Genomic DNA, 19,617 nt, shown 5'->3' on the forward strand with positions numbered 1-19,617 from the left:
CCTTCCTCTCTCCTCTTCCTCCCCACTCCTTCCACACTCTAAAAACTAATGGTAAAAATATCTTTGGGTCAGGAATAATGAAAGGAAGGAAGAAAGGAAGGGAGGGAAGGAGGAATAAAGGAAAGGAGGGAGGAGGAAGACAAATAATGAGAGAGAGAAGGGGGGGAGGAAGGAAAGAAGGAAGGAACTTATTGGAATACAGCTGGGCCCATTCATTAACTTATTGTCTACGGCCACTTTCAGGCTACAATCCGAGATCATGTGGCCTGAGAAGCCTAAAGTGTTTACTACCTGGCCCTTCACAGAAAAAGCTTGCCGTCCCGACCTAGATTAATCTTTCACCTGAATTTCCTGAATTTCGGTTTAAAAATCTCACATTTTCTTCTCTCAAAATCTCTTACAGTCCTATCATACACAAATAAGTAACATGTAACATTAAGTCAAACCCGCCTGCTAATTCACTAATTTTTTATTTGTTAATAATATAAGCACTAAATAATTAGGATCGAACCCGGGACCCCTCAGTCCGCAGGCCGACGCTCTATCAACATTAAGTCAACGGTTTTGGCAAATTCACTAATTTTTTATTTGTTAATAATATAAGCACTAAATAATTAGGATGATTGATCCCATACAAAATTGTGAAACAGGTTGTTTCTCCTTCTGCCTCTGATTTCAACAGCTCCCTTTCCCCAAAGAATCTATCCAAATTGTGCCTCATCAGCAGTGACTCCTACCTAGATGTTAAAGGAAGAAAATTTTATGACTAACTGAGAATGTTCCTAACTCAAAGGACTAACTTTCTCAGCATTATTTGAAGTCCTGTCACCAGCCAGAGAGAAAGAGATCTGGGGTCATGAAGGCCAACAAACTTGTAAAAAGCTAATTCTATAAAATTAATGTCACCATAAAAGATGGATACCTACACAAATTTAGGGGTGTGTAGATTTTTTGGGTTTTGGTTATTTAGTTTGTTTTTAGTGAGAAATTTCAGGCTAACTAGTCACATGTGTCAAGAGAGTGAGATATCAATATAATTTCAAAAATAAAAATGAAAACTAAAAATAATAATTTCTACTCAATTCTTAAATTTCTTTCTCGTCTCCAATTTCACACTGATTTACTGGTATATTTGGATTTATTAGTCTTAAATATGGAAGTGAAAATTTTTCTAACTATCCATGAAATAAATGACAGAAAACTTTCAATTGTGGGTAAATAAAAATAGCTTTTATGTTAAATTATTTAATCATAGTCTTTGTCCAAGATATTTAAGAGTAAAAGAGAAAGTGTATGCTTTAAGCTGACATTTCAAAAAAAAAAAAAAAAAAAAAGTTGATGCAAAGTTCAATATGATGTACTTAAATATTCAATAAATTATGCTAATAACTTATATAATTGCATCCACAATAAGTACAGAAAGCAGGCTGCAGTATAAGTGCCCAATGTTAAGCTTTTTGACTGTAATAAAAGTGCCTGACCTTAAGCTTTCAATTGCTAAGGTATCCATTTCAAAGACATCAAACTTGAATAAATATATTGCCAGGTATATGACAAAGCTACTAGCAAAACACCAGTAAGGAACCAGGCTGTCCGACCCATGAAGTTCCCCTTTTAGACAGCCTGAGCCACCTAAAGAACTGACCCACATCTCCCTTTCCACACTCTAATTCTCACTCTTAGGCTTTACATTCACCAAAAAGAGCAAACCCACAACACCCAAGATACCCCACCCTTGAACCCTAATAAACACAGAGTTCCAGGTTTGTACTCCCTCCTTTTCTCTCTTCTCCTGATCTCCTGTGTGGTCCTTGGGTGTGCTGTGTACCCTCCAGGAATCTGTAACAAATCTTGTTCTTCTAAGTTCCCTGATGGTTTCTTGCTAAAGTGCATCCTAAGATCATAATAAGAACCACAAGGGCTGGCCCAGCCAGGACACAGACTCTGGTGGTGGTGGTAGGGGTGGGAGATGTCTGTGGAGCTCATGCTATGAGTAAATCCAGTCGGACGAGTACCTTCGGCATTTCTAACCATGAGCATCACTATCAATAGGCTTGAGGACACACACAGACCGAAAGATAAACCTAATGAGTATTTGTGTATCAGGGGGAGGGAAAGCAACATGTCTCACATTGAGGGTAAGATAAGGTAGGTTTCCATGTGAGCAGTGGAGTGTTCTGCTTTTAGGAACAAAGGACAAACTATCAATTTTAATTAATCTTCACATCTGCCTTTTGAGATCACCTCTTTTTAAAACTCCCTAGCTTTTATTTTAGAGGTGAAGAAACTGAGGCTCAGAGGGCTAAATAACTTGCCAAAGAACATACAGCTATTAAGTGACAGAGCTAATATTTAAAAACCAGCCTTTACTGACACCAAATTCTATGATCTTTACACAAACTACATCATGTTGCTTCTGTCCAGCTAAGACAAAGTTGCACACTCTTGCTTTTATGTTCTATTAATAAATATGAACTTCCATATAATCAGACTAAATAATGAAAATAACTGGCTAAGTGGTTACAAAGTCTGGTGAGATGAACCAGCTATCAAATAAGCTTCATCAAATTTTTGCTAAGACCAGGAGCCTGCAACTAGTGAAAAGTCGATTGATCTATGCACCAAGACTTCACTGGCAGTCCTTCATGCTTTCCACTCTGATATCTACACAGAAAGTAGTAATGCCCAGAATGACCTTGCTTTCTGAATACTATCTCATAAAATAACTAGCCAGGATAATGAAAACTGAATTTCTCATAATATTTGAGGTTACAGAAAATTTCTAGTTATTTTTTTAGTATAAAATAGTAGTCTATAATCACCTTTTAAACAAAAAAATCCAAAGTGAGTTAATTTGTGAATAATATTTTTTATAGATCCCTAAATTTATATATATGTCCTTGGCTCATAAATTCAAAAATAGTTTTTTTGGTATAGTTCACATTAAAACACAATTTACAGTAATATATGATAAAACATTTCATCTTAATCTTTGTCAATGAACTTGTCATAAAGTAAAATTAGCGTCAAATAAATTCCACATTTAAAAAATGTAAGTGACCCTTCCACCATGTGAGACTACAATGAGAAGTCTGCAACCAGGAAGATGACCCTCACACAGCCCTGCTGGCACCCTGATCTCGAACTTCCAGCCTCCAAAACTAAATTCCACCAGGACCCTGGGCCATAGGATTTTCACTACACAAGAGAAACGAACAGTCCTGGATGTACCCTGTCCATTTATACACTGGCTCTTACAAAGCACCAATGGCATAAAGATTCTAAATAGAATTTTGCAAGTGTTATTAACCAAATGTGAAGAAAGGGATTTTCTGTCATGTGTGCACACCCTATTTTTCCTCTACCCCGATTTTTTTTTAACATGATAAGGCCCTAGAAGTTTTGTCATCAAAAATAATTTTAGCAAGAAAAAAGTTAGTTTTCTGCTGGTGAATGCCTTTGCAAGCCCAGAAGACATCAAACCTGCTTACACCTTGATTTCAGACATCTAATTTCCAAAACTGAGAAAATTTCTGTTATTTCAGCCACTCAGTATGTCGTATTTTGTTATAGCAGCTCTAGCAGACAAACTAATAAACTATCACTCCTAGCAATAGTTAAAGAGAGAACGCTTGATCTTCCTAGGTAGTCAGCCAAGGGAACTAAAAATTATGTGACCATGCAAAAATGTGTGCATTAGCAGCATTATTCAGAGTAGCCAAAACCCAAATGTCCATCACCTGATGAATAGAGAAAATATGACATATCCATACAATGGAATATTATTCAGTAATTAATTAAAAGGAATGGAGTACTGATAGGCATTTTTAAAGAAAATGTAAATAAATTCTCATATTCTGACATACAATTTATTATAAAAAAAGAACTAAAGTTGCCCTAGGCAGTTTGACTCAGTGGATAGAGTGTCAGCCTGTGTCCTGAAGGGTCCCGGGTTCGATTCCAGTCAAGAGCACATGCCTGGGTTGCGGGCTCAATCCCCAGTAGGAGGCGTGCAGGAGGCAGCTGATCAATGATTCTCTCTTATTAATGTTTCTACCTCTCTCCCTCTCCCTTCCTCTCTGAATTCAATAAAAATATATATTTTTAAAAAGTGCTGCTACTAGCATTTAAAAAGGAACTAAAGTTTTATGTTAATGTTTTTTCTTTGCGTCTCATCTTCCAAACTAAATTTCTCTGGAAAATAACCTAAGATTGAAACTTAGCAAATATTTTAAAAATGCAAAGAATGAAAGTTCTACATATATTATCATAAAGGTATTTTAATAATTCAAAATAAATATTACAGCAGGATAAGTTTTATTTCTCTTCCAAACCCACCTTGCTGTCAAGGCTCTTCATGGCTAAGAGGTCCAATGTCTTCAGAGAGTGGCCTGTTGGAGAGATGAAGTAGAGGCATGCATGGACACGAGAATCGTGGTAGTTAAAGAGAGAACGCTTGATCTTCAGTTCTTCTTGCAAATAGGCCTCAAACTGAGCATCTATGTAGTCAACTATTGGTTGGTAGCTGGAAAAATAATTATTTAAATACTGAATACAACATATTCATGTGACCTTAATAAGATATCTATACCTCTAAATTTTGAGATCTATATTTTCATCAATTAATAAACACTTAATCTCTATGCAAAACAGATAACTTTAGTATTAAATTGTGCAAAACATGCACGTGCAAAGATAGTGCTTTAAACTGTTTTACAGAAATGATATTGAATTTACATTGATTCATTCTCACATTCATTCATACAATGGACCCCTTTCTGACAAGGTTCCCACACTTGCCTGAGTTATTGATATTATCCTTTCACTTGATGTGTGCCTTCCTTCCTTAATATGTTCATGATTTTCATGCCTTACAAATCTCATTTAAGAAGCAAGAAGTCATGAAATTTTACTTTAGTGTCTATTAAGTTATTGATACTCATGTCTTTTCTCAGTTAAATAATATGCCATTCCATAGTAATTTGCCCTAGGTTTCCATTTCCAGTAAATTGCAGGATCACTCTTCTAATGAAATGAAAGACACTGGCTTAAAACAGAAGAATCACCTCTTAAAATGTCAAAGTACTCATAAAGTGGTAAGGAACTAACCAGGTAAAAATTGAAGAGAATATACGAGCTGGCCGGTGAGGCTCAGCTGGTTGAGCATTGTCCCATCCCATGCACTGAGAGGTTGCCAGTTTGATTCCCAGTCAGGGCACATGCCCATGTTTCGGGCTCAATCCCCAGTAGGGGGCATGCAGGAGACAACCGGTCAATGTTTCTCTCTCATTCATGTTTCCCTTCCTCTCTTTCTAAAAATTAATAACATTTTTTTAACTTGAAGAGTGTGTGGAAACTGAGAAAGGTAAGCAGAGGCAAATCCAGCCTGATGCCTGTTTTTATAAGTAAAGTTTTATTGAAACAGCAACATTCACTTGTTTATGCACTTTGGCTGCTTTTGTACTAAGGGTTGAATAGTATAGACAGAAACTATATGTCCTTCAAAGCTTGAAATATCTACTATCTGGCCTTTTACAGAAAAAGTTTACTAATCCCTACACTAAAGCATCAGTGCTAGTTCGTCCTGAAGTCATTTGTCACTCTAATTCTTGGGCTTTGCTTCTGAGGAACTTATAAGATGAGAAGGAAGAATCAAAGTCCAAGACCCACACAAGGTGGAAATCTATTGAGACTGCCTCCCCACGTTGAGCTGAGATCCTAAAAGCCTAAACCTTCAGGGTGAGAATGAACTAGATTAAGTCTACATTTCCTACTCTCTCCCCAAGAATCTATAGGGAAGGCTGCCTGGCACTAAATGAAGCAGAAAAATAAAAGGAAAGGAAGAAAAGACCCATTGTTGAGTAGTTGTGGCCCATATCTGTAGCACATTTCCTCTTTGATTCTGGAAACCTCAAGCCACGAGAAAGGTTTAGGGATCTTCAGAGTATTAATGCCCAGAGGGGCTTAACATAAGCAAACACAAATCTGTTCATAGCAAGGTATGTTCACCTTAGACCTCAAAGTATCTCTAGAAATAACTTTTCAAAGGCCATTAACTACAAAAAAAGAAAGAAGGAAGGAAGGAAGGAAGGACGGACGGACCAAGCACATGAGAAAATAAAAAGCACAATGAATGAAAACCAAAGGAAAAAACAAACATCAGTAAATTAACTGCAAAATTTTAATATACTGGAATTATAAGATATAATTATGAGTAGAGATAAAAGAAACAGAAATAAAAGGCAGCTTAAACATATGTGCTGGGAATAGTAAAGTATAACAAGTGATCCTACAGATAGGAACTACACAGAGTGTACACACTTGAAAAATATAATAACCAAAATATAAAACGCAATGTATTAGTTTAATAGTATACATTAGACCAGGGCTGGGGAACCTTTTTTCTTTAAAGGGCCATTTGGATATTTATAACATCATTCTCAGGCCATACAAAATTATCAACTTAAAAATTAGCCTGCTGTATTTGACCAAACATTTAATTAAATATCCCTAAGGCCTTGGCAGGGCCAGACCAAATGATTTTGTGGGCCCGCAAGCCAGATGTTCTCCACTCCTATATTAGACAAAGCTACAGAGAGAATTACTATACTGGAAGATAAATAACAACTATGAAAACAATGTAGAAAGAGGGGAAAAATAAAAATATGAAAGAGAGATTAAAAGTAAGAGACATTAATGACACAATGGGAAAATCTAACATATTTCACCAAAGTTTCAGAAGGAAAGGAAACATAAAAAGGGCAGAAGCAATATATAAAGATGATGTCTCAGATTATTTTAAAGAACTGATGGTACTATTCAGACTCAAGAAGTCAAACAAATCACTGACAGAATAAATTAGAAATAAATAAAAAATTAGACATTATGGTAAAACTGGAGAACAGCAAAAAGAAAGATCTGAAAAGCACTGGAGGAAAAAAAGAAGAGTACTCTAAAGGAGCAGACAGACCAACAGCTGACTTCTCAACAGTAAAAATAAAAGCCATGGGACAAGTGGAATCTATCTTCAATGGGAAGAAAGAAAGTAATTGCCCATCAAAAATTGTATATTCAACTCAAATTTCAACTATGAAAGCAAAACAAAATTTTGGTTAAAAGGATAATAAATATTGGCCACATCTATACTAATAAAAGGGTAAAATCTCCATTTTCTGGTTAATGAAAAGAAAATAGGATTCCACCAAGTCTCCTATCTCCCTGCTCCAGGACTTCTGTGAGAATCAAATGAGATGAGGCACAGGAAAATGCTTCACAGACATTTGGTTAAAGTGTAAAATGTTTGCACCTGGTTATAAAGCAAGTCGTGATCCTGGGCTGAAGAAACTCCACGGCGGCTAGTCACTAGGGAGAGGAAACCGGGAGTTGCTACATGGTGTCATTACCTGGTGCCCACAGAGACGTTTCTGGGTTGGGCTGGGCTATGAGCCACATTTTGCACCATGGGGTGTCGGCAACATTGGCTGCGATTTGGTGGGATGTTGCTTGGGGTGGTGGCGGGGCCTATGTCCCACTTGGGGAAAGCTGAGTGTTGCTTTGTTGGCACCAGGTCAACAGTGCTGTTTCTTTGTAAATGGCCAGTGCACATTACGGCAGCTCCTGTGTTGAGCGTCTGCCCCCTGGTGGTCAATGCGTGTAATAGTGGCTGGTCGGACGGTTGGAGGGACACTTAACATATTAATCTTTTATATATATAGATGAATAATAAAAAAAAACCAAAACACCCACAACTATTGTAACATAGAGAAACTCCCTTATTCTAACCTGAAAAAGAACAAAGTAGGTGGGATCTCAATACCAGATATCAAGCTGTATTACAAAGCCACTGTTCTCAAAACTGCCTGGTACTGGCACAAGAACAGACATATAGATCAATGGAATAGAATAGAGAGCCCAGAAATCAGCCCCAACCAATACGCTCAATTAATATTTGACAAAGGAGGCAAGAACATACAATGGAGTCAAGACAGTCTCTTCAATAAATGGTGCTGGGAAAATTGGACAGATACATGCAAGAAAATGAAACTAGACCACCAACTTACACCATACACAAAAATAAACTCAAAATGGATAAAGGACTTAAATATACGACAGGAAACCATAAAAATACTAGAAGAATCCAAAGGCAACAAAATCTCAGACATATGCCGAAGCAATTTCTTCACCGATACAGATCCTAGGGCATTGGAAACTAAAGAGAAAATAAACAAATGGGACTACATCAAAATAAAAAGTTTCTGCACAGCAAAAGAAACCATCAACAAAACAACAAGAAAGCCCACTACATGGGAGAACATATTTGCCAACATTATATCTGATAAGGGCCTAATCTCCAACATTTATAGGGAACTCATACAACTTAACAAAAGGAAGATAAACAATCCAATCAAAAAATGGGCAAAGGACCTAAATAGACACCTTTCAAAAGAGGACATTCAGAAAGCCAAGAGACATATGAAAACATGCTCAAAGTCACTAATCATCCGAGAGATGCAAATCAAAACAACAATGAGGTACCATCTCACACCTGTCAGAATGGCTATCATCAACAAATCAACAAACGACAAGTGCTGGAGAGGATGTGGAGAAAAAGGAACACTTGTGCACTGCTGGTGGGAATGCAGACTGGTGCAGCCACTATGGAAGACAGTATGGAGTTTCCTCAAAAAACTGGAAATGGAACTCCCATTTGACCCTGTGATCCCACTTCTAGGAATATATCCCAAGAAACCAAAAACACCAATCAGAAAGGATATATGCACCCCTATGTTCATAGCAGCACAATTCACCATAGCTAAGATTTGGAAACAGCCTAAGTGCCCATCAGTAGATGAATGGATTAGAAAACTGTGGTACATCTACACGATGGAATACTATGCTGCTGTAAAAAAGAAGGAACTCTTACCGAGACAAATGACTACTCTTTGTAATATTTTAAGCAAAAAAAAAAAAAGTTAAAATAAAATGAAAGAAAAATAAAGACTACCGTCTTCAGACACGATGGAGTAAATGGGACTGGATTTACCCTCCCACCTTAAACAGCCAGAAACTTGGACAAAGGTTTTCAGACAATGGACAATAGGCAGTATAAAACTGTGGTCACAAAGGTGGGAAGTAAATGAAGAGAGCTCAACAATTTCCTCAGATTATTGCCTGGAGACAAGTTTCCAGGGCATAGCACAGAAGAGAGAACAGAGCCTGGCCAACTCTGACTGGAGAGATATAGACAGCAGTTCAGGGAGGCTAACACAATTAGCATTTGTAGGCAAGAACACTGGGAAAAGGAGCTACACCAAGAGAAAGCAATGCAGGTCTGGAGAGGGCCCGTCTGGCTTTGGCAAAGCCCTCATCTGCATGTGCACGTGCATATGAGAAAAGCACTCAAGACTATGGCCTTCTCCTATATCTAATCATGGTGGTGACAACAAATCTACACATTTGTCAAAATTAACTGAATTGCCCACTGAATAAAATCAATACATTTTATTTTTTCTATGTAAATTATATAGCAACAAAACATTTAAAAAGAAAAAAAGGATTGGAAATATAAACGTCATTATACTATCACATACACAGGAAATCTAAATATTAGAAGTGAATTACTGTAATTAATCAGAGAATTTACAAAAGTTGCTATATTTAAAATTGATATTTCTATACAATATTTCTATAGAAAATGAAATACTTTTAAAAGGTACCATGTAGAGATCATCGAAAATGCCCAAGATCTCTATATAGAACATTATTTTAAAAACTAATATGATTTAAAGTAGCCTGTCACAGGCCTTTGCCTCTGCCACTGGTCTGTTTCTTCCAAAAAGCACACACAAATCATTTCTTGAAATTTAAAGCGAACACACAAATGCGCTGAAAAGGCTAACATAAATTACATAAGAGTCAATTATGCAAAATATTTTCTCTCTAAAGCAAACTTTAGAAAAATAGGAAATTACCTCTAATAATGAAAATATATACATTCCAAAAAAGGAAAAAAAGAACAATAGTTATTGCTTTACTCCAATCTACTTCCCCCTTTTTTAGTTTAAATTTCAGATTTAAACTAAATCTGATTACAGAACCTATAATCAATCTTTATAATAACACAAGAGAAATAATAACATAATATAAAATAGAAATATCATTACCAAACCTTTCCTGTAATGCATAATAAGGTACCTGGCTAATTTGATTCGAATTTCATTAAAAAAATTCATGCACCATGGATTTGGCCATTTATATTTGCCATTGTATGTCTTACTGGTTTTTTTTTACCCTCACTGAAATAAGTCTTGTCTGAAAATAAGTACAAGTCACTTAAAATACACTATATTGGCATATATCAGAAAATAATTAAAACTATTTTTGCTGAAACAGACATTTTAATAATGTAATTCAAATTATTCTAAAGAAATTAAATAACCAAATATAGAAATGTCGATTGTTAGTGAGAATAAAATATTGCTTAATGATTTAAAAAACTAAAAGTCTGGGAGGCTAAGATATGGATTTCCATAGTAGAAAATCAAATCATAGCTCATAGGGCAAGAATACAAATGTCCTGAATTAAGAAAAATTTGTTTTATTACAAGAAGAAAACATGTACCTCTCTTCTTTGTTTATTTGGTCACCAAATCCCACTGTATTCACAATGGTCAATTTCAATCGAACATTACTTTCTTGAAGTTCATATGTCTGAGCTTTAAGTCTAACATGTGGGCAAAAATGTGAGGATTCATGGTCTTCAAAATTAGTATTAAACAATGTATCAATCAACGTTGATTTTCCAATTCCAGTCTCCCCTGAAAGAAACAAAGGTATATCTTCACAGGTGCACAGGATGGATGAGAAAAAAATAGAACTATAAACTCTTAGAATGGTTTTAAGGATTCCAAATGTTTCAAATATTTCAATAGCTGAGTTGTCCAAGAAAAAAATATACGCTAAGGGTGGTCCACTAAGTCATTAGTAGAACATAAAAATGAGTAAGTTACTCAGAACGTTGAAGAAAGTACTGAAATGTTTAAAGAACAAACAAAAAAATTAAAGTAGTACAGCTAAAAAATAAAACTCATAGAATTTAAATAACTGAAAAATATCTGTGATCATGATCTCAAATTGATAACATGAGCACCACACATCTTACAAGAATGAAGTGAGCACAAGGAATATGAAAGAACAATTTAGAGGAAAAGTCTGGCACTTACCAACACAGAGAATATTAAAACAGAAGCCTTGCTGAATGGATCTGTTGACCAGCTGATCAGGCAAACTCTCAAAACCAACATGGCCAGACATAGTTAAAGAACGAATATTTTCTCTTTTCTGCAGAAGAAAAACCGTAATGATAAAAATAAAACTTTTACTAAAATAGGATGTAAGCAAGTTTGAAAGAATAAAAAAAATCAAAGAAACTAAAGAATTTATGACCATTATACTTCCCCAAGATACAACTGATTTAAGTAAATCTGTGAGAAATGTGTCCAGACCCTCATAACATAGTTCTTCTCTTTATATAATGAGTCCAGCACTATTTATAACATTGAAATATTTGATTTCCAAAATAGGAAAATACCCAAGTAAACTATGGCATATTCACTCATAAAACAGAATGTTTAAAGTCATTAAAGATGTTTGTGATACAGTTTTAATAAGTTTAATTATTTTTGCCTTTGATCAGGTTTTTATTCAAAATTAGCTATCCAAAGTGATTTGACTTTTATTTTTTTTAAAATATATTTTATTGATTTTTTATAGAGAGGAAGGGAGAGAGATAGATAGTTAGAAACATCGATGAGAGAGAAACATCGATCAGCTGCCTCCTGTACATCTCCCACTGGGGATGTGCCCGCAACCCTGGTACATGCCCTTGACCGGAATCGAACCTGAGACCTTTCAGTCCGCAGGCCGACACTCTATCCACTGAGCCAAACCGGTTTCGGCTGATTTGACTTTTATGAAACAAATTTAAATTTATGTTGCAGGCCTCTTTTCTTCTGTGGTAGGTTTCTTTTCTGTGGGTTTCTTCACAGTTGCCGGTTTCCTGGTATCTGCAGCCTATTTCCCACCAAAGGTTTCTTCTCCTTCGTAACGGCAAGACCTTTTTTCCTTCCTTTCCCACACCACAGGCTTCATGCCTGGAACCCCCTTCTCATCTGATTTGGCCTGGAGAAGACTGGTGTTCTGATGCACGGTCTTTGCACATGGGTTTAGCTTCAACATGATTCTCAGGTTTGTCAGGGGATTGTTCTTTATGACTTTGCGATGAATTTTCTTGCGTAGTGCTCGGAGGGTTCTTTGGATCTCTGGGCTTTCCAAGATTCTGCTCAGGTCTGTATTGAGCATCCTGTGCATGGAAGGTTGTAGTTACTCTTAAGGGAGACAGCTTTACACAGTGCCATAGAGTTCATCTAACGTGCAGAAGGCACGTTCAGTCCAAATGCAGACATAGCCCACATGTTCACCAGGAGCAAGTTTCAAAATGTTCTATTTGCTTAAATTAAGTAGAGTAATTCTAGGAATGTTTCTGAAGGCTTTGATGATACCGTTGTCTGCACTATAGATGATGCAAGGTCCCCTGCCCTGGATATGACAATGATTTCTCATTTTGCCCTTGCCAGCTCTCATTAGCTGAGAGGCATAGACCTTTTTAACATCCTTCCAGGCCTTAAGTATCTTAAAAAATAAATCTGCCTTCTTGGTCTTCTTGTAGCCTTCAACATTACCTTCAACCACCAAAGGAAGTTCAGGAACTTCCTCAATGTGATGACCTTCAGACATGACCAGCGCTGGGAAGGCCAAGGCAGCCACGGCAGAGCAGATGGCATAGCACTTAAATGTTGTGTTCACTCTGTGATGCCAATGACGCCAGATTTTTGTTGGTACAAACAGGTGGTGGCCCCATGACATATTTCCAAAAGCACCCTGTGTAGAACAAGGAGTCCCACCACCTCAAACTCTGGGAATTCGAGTCACAGCTCTGCCAGTACCTCAAGACTCCATACTGGTTTGATGACCTGCCAATTCACTGACCACTGACAGCACAGGACTGTCTATTGTTTTTGCATAAGTTGATGTGAACAAAGCCCACAATATCTGGTTGAAAGGGAGCCTTGAACACAGTAGGCAAAGTGACATTTTTGCCAGATAATTTCCCCTTTTTGGAGTACACTAAGTGCATGGAGAGGCGGCTACACTCCTCTCAACTCAATGGCTCCCACAGAAAAAGGAACACTTTAATTCTTATGTTAAGAAGTTAAGTGAAAAAAGTACAATACAAAATTATAGCTATAGTTCTAGCGCCCAGTAATGGTAGAGTAATTATATAACACTAACCTCCCCGTTAATAATAATTATAATCAATTTTTTTTCAAGGAACTGGAGTGCAACCAAAGGTTGACAGACACTGAAGGGGAGACTCTTGAGAGAAGGAAACTATATAAGGTGAGATGATACTTACTAGCTTTTCTCCTAAGAGTGCTGCTCAGTCACTGCTATACAAAGATAGAGGTTAACATGCAAATGGCAGTCTTACTGGGTTGACAAGTCAGTTGGAGATAAGGGCGTGTGAAAAAAATTCCAGAAGAAATTCTATATCCAGTGAAAATATCCTTTACAAATGAAGGCAAAACGAAGACATCTTCAGAATCTGAGAAAATTCTTTGTAAGCAGACAGACACTATATGAGATGTTAAAAGTTCTTCAAGAGAAAGGAAAATGACAATGGAAACTCAGATCTGCAAAAAGGGATGAAGACTACAGGAAAGGTAAAAATATGAGTAAATATGAGAGAATTTTTTGCTTTTTTAAATTTCTTGAAAATATAACTGAATGTTTAAAGCAACAACAATTATTACAGGGTTTATAATACATGAAGCAGCAGAACATATAATAATGACAGCACAAAGGATAGGAAGGGGACTAGATCTGCACATGTATAGGAACTGAACATGCAATGTTTCTGTGCTTAATATCTGCATGTGACTAGTAAATACCTGTTGCACGGCTCAGATATAGAGCATTTCCATCATCACAGGAAGTCCTATTGGTTCATGTCATACATGAACTACTATAGCACAGTTTGAAGGTAGTGTGTGTCAGTTAAAGCCTGCATCAATTACTATTTTAAAAAAAATTTAAAAACAGAGGTATAGTTAATAAGCCAATAGAGGAGATAAAATCCTATAAAATAAAAGGATAATATGCAAAACCCTAATGGCGGAACGTCCACTCGACCAGTCACCATGAGGTGCACTGACCACCTCTTGGTCCCTTTCCCCGGCTGGCAGGCTCCAATCACCCGATGGTGAACAGGGAACCAGGGGTGGGTGGCAGGGGATGTGGGTGGCGCCAGGCCAAGGCCCCCGCCCCACCAGTCACCCCACACACAGAGGGCAACCCGTGGCGGGGTCGGTGAGCAGGCGGGAATGGCCCATGTCTTGGTCCCTTCCCCTGGCTGTCAGACTCTAATTGCCCAATGGCAAATGGGGAAACAGGGTGAGTGGCGGCAGGGGGCAGGGCTGGTGAGCAGGCAGAATGGCCGACCTCTCGGTTCCTCCCCCCAGTCGGCAGCTCCAATCAACTGATGGCAAACAGGGAACTGAGGGTGGGTGGTGGCGGGGGGCGGGGCCGACTGCAAGCAGCTGGGGAAGATGGCTCTGATTGCATGCTTGGCCTAGGGACCGTACCCATGCACGAATTTCGTGTGCCGGGCCTCTAGTGCAATCATAAAAATACTCGGTTAATCCAAAAGAAGACAGGATAAGAAAAAAAATTAAAGAAAAAACCTGGAACAAATTAATAGACTTAAATCCAGCTCTATCTATAATTAAATTAAATGTAAATGATCTAAACCAGCGCTGTCCAATAGGACTTCCTGTGATGATGGAAATATTCTTTATCTGAGCTGTGCAACAGGTATCCTCTGCTAGTCACATAGACATTAAGCACTTAAAATGTAACTAATAGAATCAAAGATGGCGGCCGACAGGATAGCCGTGAGGGAGAGAGTGTGAGTGAGGGAGCAAAAGGGGAGTGCGTGGGCATGTGGGGCGTGTGTGTGTGAATGAGAGACAGCTATATTCCGCAGGACTTTTGGGGGCTGGCGGACCAGGCTCCCCTAGCTGGGTGGCCTCTCTTACCACTGAAATCTCTCCCAGGGCGGCCGGCTCCGCTGCAGAGGCTGTGCCATCTTGAAGGAGAGAGCTGCTGTGACTGGGAGCCCAGCCTCACCTCCACCCAGGGAGCCTTCGGACATCACCCGGGACCCTGCATCAACACCAGCCAGGGACCTGCTGCCTCGGCTGTGAACCCACGAACACCGAGATTCCAGCCTCCCTGGCCGCAGGCTCCTAAAAAGTTTGTCTGGGGGAAGACAAAATGGCAGCCGAATAGGCAGACGTGTCCTGCGCCTTCTCAGAGAGCAGATAGAAGAAACAGCTGAATCGAGTAACATCCACCTGGAATTGGCGAATTAAACACAGCTGGTGAGATAATCCATGGCCGAAAGGACAGAGGACATCTGGAGAATGGTAGGATCAGGGATCTGGGCTGGAAAGAGAAACGCACAACCACCGGGATGAGAGGGTCAGAAGGAAACTGCGCTGCACCAAGTCTGCGTCCCATGGGGACACATGTAACACTCGACTATGAAAGGGGGTCCACAGGGCTGCTGGCAGTGGGGGACTTTAGATCTTAGTCCACAGCCATGGGAGGATGCACCCAGAAAAGCAGCCTGAAGTTCTATACTGGCCATGCAGTGCCAGGGGGAGAGAATCACTCAGCAGCATGGTTGCTCTATCTTTATATTGCCCTTACTTTTACTCGCTAAACCCAGTGCATAGGATCTTTCAATTACAAACACACTCCGAAGTGGGCGTGGTTTGGTGGAGGCTGAGGAGCAAAGCAGGGAGAGGCGACCAGGAATCCAGCTCTGGGACAGCCAGGTCCCTCCAACCCTAAACAGCCATTTTTCTCCAGAAGAGCTAGCGGCCTCAGAAACTAATAAAGCAACACTGCCACCTAGAGCCTGTGTCAGAAATAGACGCTTCTGTAAATATGACTGAAAGCAGAGAGACAAACAAAGTGGGCAGATTGTCCTGCATGCCTAAATCCAAGCCTGTGGAGACAGGTACAGAGGAGTGGTAGATTGCTGGCCTCCTAGCGGCCTCAGAAACTAATAAAGCAACACTGCCAGCTAGAACCCGTGTCAGAAATAGATGCTTCTGTAAATATGACTGAAAGCAGAGAGACAAACAAAGTGGGCAGATTGTCCTGCATGCCTAAATCCAAGCCTGTGGAGACAGGTACAGAGGAGTGGTAGATTGCTGGGAACTTCAACAGGTCCTGACTACCTAACAGGAAACTGAAAAATGGCAAACAGAACAGTAGAGAGGGGTCTTAATCCAGCCCCCATGGGACATTAAAACTCAGCTGAAGCAAACAACACTTCACTTTTTTAATTTTTACCTTTTACTTAAGAAAGGGAAAGAAAAAAATTTGTTTTATTATTATTACTTTTTAACGTTTTATTTTTTTGATTAGTGCTCTACATGCTATTTTTATTTTTTATCATTATTTTGCTTTATCTCATTTTGCCAACCTTTTCATCCTCACTGCTCCCTTTTTCATCCTGTTTCTCCTCTCCTGTTCCTGATTTAGTTTTTTTCTCTCCTTTCTTTTTGCTCCTTGTTAAAAATTGATTGTTTTTATCTGCTTTATTGATGTGTTCTGTTATAGTAGTCTCTGTTGGCTAACTCATATATCTAATTTCCTCTCCCCTGCTCAAGTCCATGCACCCTTCTCTTTTCTCTATCTTGGCTAGCCAATTTATTTATTTATGCTTTTGTTTTTCCTTTCCTCACTTACTCTCTTCTTCTCCTAATTACTTAATTAGTTTCACTCACCAAAGTCAAGCCTATTTGCTCTCTATTCTATTCTCCTTTTCAAAAATATGGTGAATATACAGATAGATTAACGAAAGGGGGAAATTTATTTATTTAATATATTTACTATTTTGTTTTTTATTTTTCCTCTTATACACTCATTCTCTTTCTACCTCCTCTATACTGAACCATAGCCATTCCCCCATTCATTCAATTTCTTTACCTTACTTTCTGGAAATAAGCTCTGCCTCTTCAGATTTCACTTATTAGTTGTTGTTTATAGCTTGCATTTATCTCTCGGTGTTTGTTGTTTGCATTTTTTGGTTTATTTGTTTCGTGAAGTTATCTCCCCACATATGTATGTTCTTTCCCCTTCTTTTTTCTTTTCATTCTTACTGTTTCCCCTTTTCCCAATATCATTTTTGTGCTCTTTTCTCTCCCAAAATTCTGTTTTCTCTTGTAGTCACCTTTATTGGGGTTATCGGTGTGGTGAATACATTTGTGTTTTCTTCCCTCTGTGTCGTGTCTTGTCAAATTGTACTTTGTGCCTTTCGGTCAACGTGGTAGAGAGTGACCTACATAACCAGACACCTTGAGAGGAGGAAAAATGGGGAGACAAAGAAACAGCCCACATACAAAAGAAATGGAGGAATCACCAGAAAATGAAGTAAACGAAATGGAGGCAAGCAATTTGTCAGAGAAAGGATTCAGAGAAATGGTCATAAGGATGCTGAAAAGGATGGAAGACAAATTCAACATGTGTAAGAATCAAGATGAAATGAAGAAGAAGAAAGAAGAAATGAAGAATGACATAGCTGCAAAAAAGAACACAATAGAAAACAACAACAGTAGATTAGAAGAATCTGAGGACCGTATCAGCAAGCTAGAAGACAAGGTAGGAAAAAACACCCAAGCAGAGCAGCAATTGAAAAAAAAAAAACAAAAAACTTAAAAAGCAGGAGGAGAGCCTCAGGGAGCTTTAGGACAACACAAAATGAAACAACATATGCATAATAGGGGTGCCAGAAGGAGAGGAAACTGAGCAAGAGAAAACCTGCTTGAAGAAATGACAGAAAATTTCCCTGATATTTGGAAGATAAAACTCACACAAGTTCAAAAAGCACACAGAGTTCCAAACAAGATGAACCCAAAAAGACCAACACAAAGACACATCATAATTAAATTGGCAAACACCAACGACAAAGTAAGAATCTTAAAGGCTGCCAGAGAGACAGAAAGTTACCTATAAAGGATCTCACATTAGACTATCAACTGATTTCTCAACAGAAACACACAGGCCAGAAGGGAATGGAATGAAATATACAAAGTGATGCAAAGCAAGGGAATGAATCAAAGAATACTATATGCAGTCAGGCTATCATTCAAAATTGAAGGTGAAATAAAGGGCTTCATAGACAAAAAGGGCTAAGGGAGTTTATTACCACCAAGCCAAGAATGCAAGGAAGGCTAAAGGAACTACTGTAAAAAGAAGAAATAGGAAGGGAAGAAGGAACAGGCATAAAGAATAAAAAAGGTGATAAACAAGTACCTATCAATAACAACTTTAAACATAAATGGATTAAATGCTCCAATCAAAATACATAGGGGAGCTGAATGGATAAGAAAACATGACCCATATATCTGCTGTCTACAAGAAACCCCCCTCAGAACAAAGGGCTCACACAGACTGATAGTGAGAAAAAAAAGCTGGGGTAGCAATACTTATATCTGACAAATTAGACCTCAAAATAAAGGCCATAACAAGAGATAAGGAAGGCCACTTCATAATACTAAAGGAAGAAAATCAACAAGAGGATATTAATTCTGGCAAACATACATGCACCCAATACAGGAGCATCCAAATACATAAAAAACTTCTGGAAGGTATCAAGGGAGAGATCAATAGCAATACAGTCATAATAGGGGATTTTAATACCCCATTGACACCACTGGATAAATGCTCTAAACAAAAAATCAGCCAAGAAACATCATTCCCAAATGACTCACAAGATCAGATGGAATTGACATCTTCATAACATTTCACCCCAAAGCTACAGAAAATACATTCTTCTCAAGTGCACATGGCGACATTTGCAAAGATAGACCACATATTGGGACACAGGCAGTCTCTTCAAATTCAAGAAGATAGAAATCATATCTAGCATCTTCTCAGATCACAATGGCATAAAATTAGAAACCAACTACAATAAAAATAATGAAAAAACAAAACAGTTGGAGGTTAAATAGCATGCCATTAAGTAATGATTGGGTTACCAAAGAGATCAAAGAAGAAATAAAAAGCATCCTGGTAACAAATGACAATGAAAACACAACAATCAAAATCTATGGGACACAGTGAAAGCAGTCCTGAGAGGGAAGTTCATAGCTCTAAAGGCCTACCTCAAAAAAACAACAAAAAATGGTAATAAACTATCTAACCCTACAACTTAAAGAATTAAAAAGCCCAGAGTAAGCAGAAGGAAGGAAATAATAAAGATCAGAGCAGAAATAAACAACATAGAGACAAAAACAACAACAACAACAAAAGATCAATAAAACCAAGATCTGTTTCTTTGAAAGGATAAACAAGACTGATGAACCTCTAGCGAGGCTCACTAAGAAACAAAGAGAGAGGACTCAAATAAACAAAATCAGAAATGAAAGAGGTGAAGAAACAACAGACCCCACAGAAATACAAAGGATTGTAAAAAAAAAAAAA

General features: G+C 38.2%; 1 protein-coding gene and 1 long non-coding RNA gene across 3 annotated transcripts in view; both read right to left on the reverse strand.

Moving 5' to 3' along the window:
• Positions 1–19,617, reverse strand: part of SEPT10 (septin 10) — a 54,562-nt gene that overhangs the window by 26,142 nt on the left and 8,803 nt on the right. For both annotated transcript variants that reach the window (XR_001360303.1, XM_014532099.1), the window contains exons 2-4: positions 11,223–11,340; positions 10,622–10,817; positions 4,339–4,525 (exon numbers count right to left, since the gene is read on the reverse strand). Coding sequence is in view for 1 of the 2 variants with exons in the window: in XM_014532099.1 (XP_014387585.1) it covers positions 4,339–4,525; positions 10,622–10,817; positions 11,223–11,340 (501 nt within the window). In the remaining variant the exon portion in view is untranslated. The remainder of the gene's footprint in view (positions 1–4,338; positions 4,526–10,621; positions 10,818–11,222; positions 11,341–19,617) is intronic.
• Positions 12,137–13,823, reverse strand: LOC106724492. The gene is made up of 2 exons (XR_001360305.1): positions 13,475–13,823; positions 12,137–12,361 (listed from the first exon to the last, which is right to left on the reverse strand). It is a non-coding gene; the product is annotated as an uncharacterized LOC106724492 (long non-coding RNA).

This window comes from Myotis brandtii, unplaced genomic scaffold (genome assembly GCF_000412655.1).
Source record: "Myotis brandtii unplaced genomic scaffold, ASM41265v1 scaffold842, whole genome shotgun sequence".
In the NCBI taxonomy this organism is placed as follows: Eukaryota; Metazoa; Chordata; class Mammalia; order Chiroptera; family Vespertilionidae; genus Myotis; species Myotis brandtii.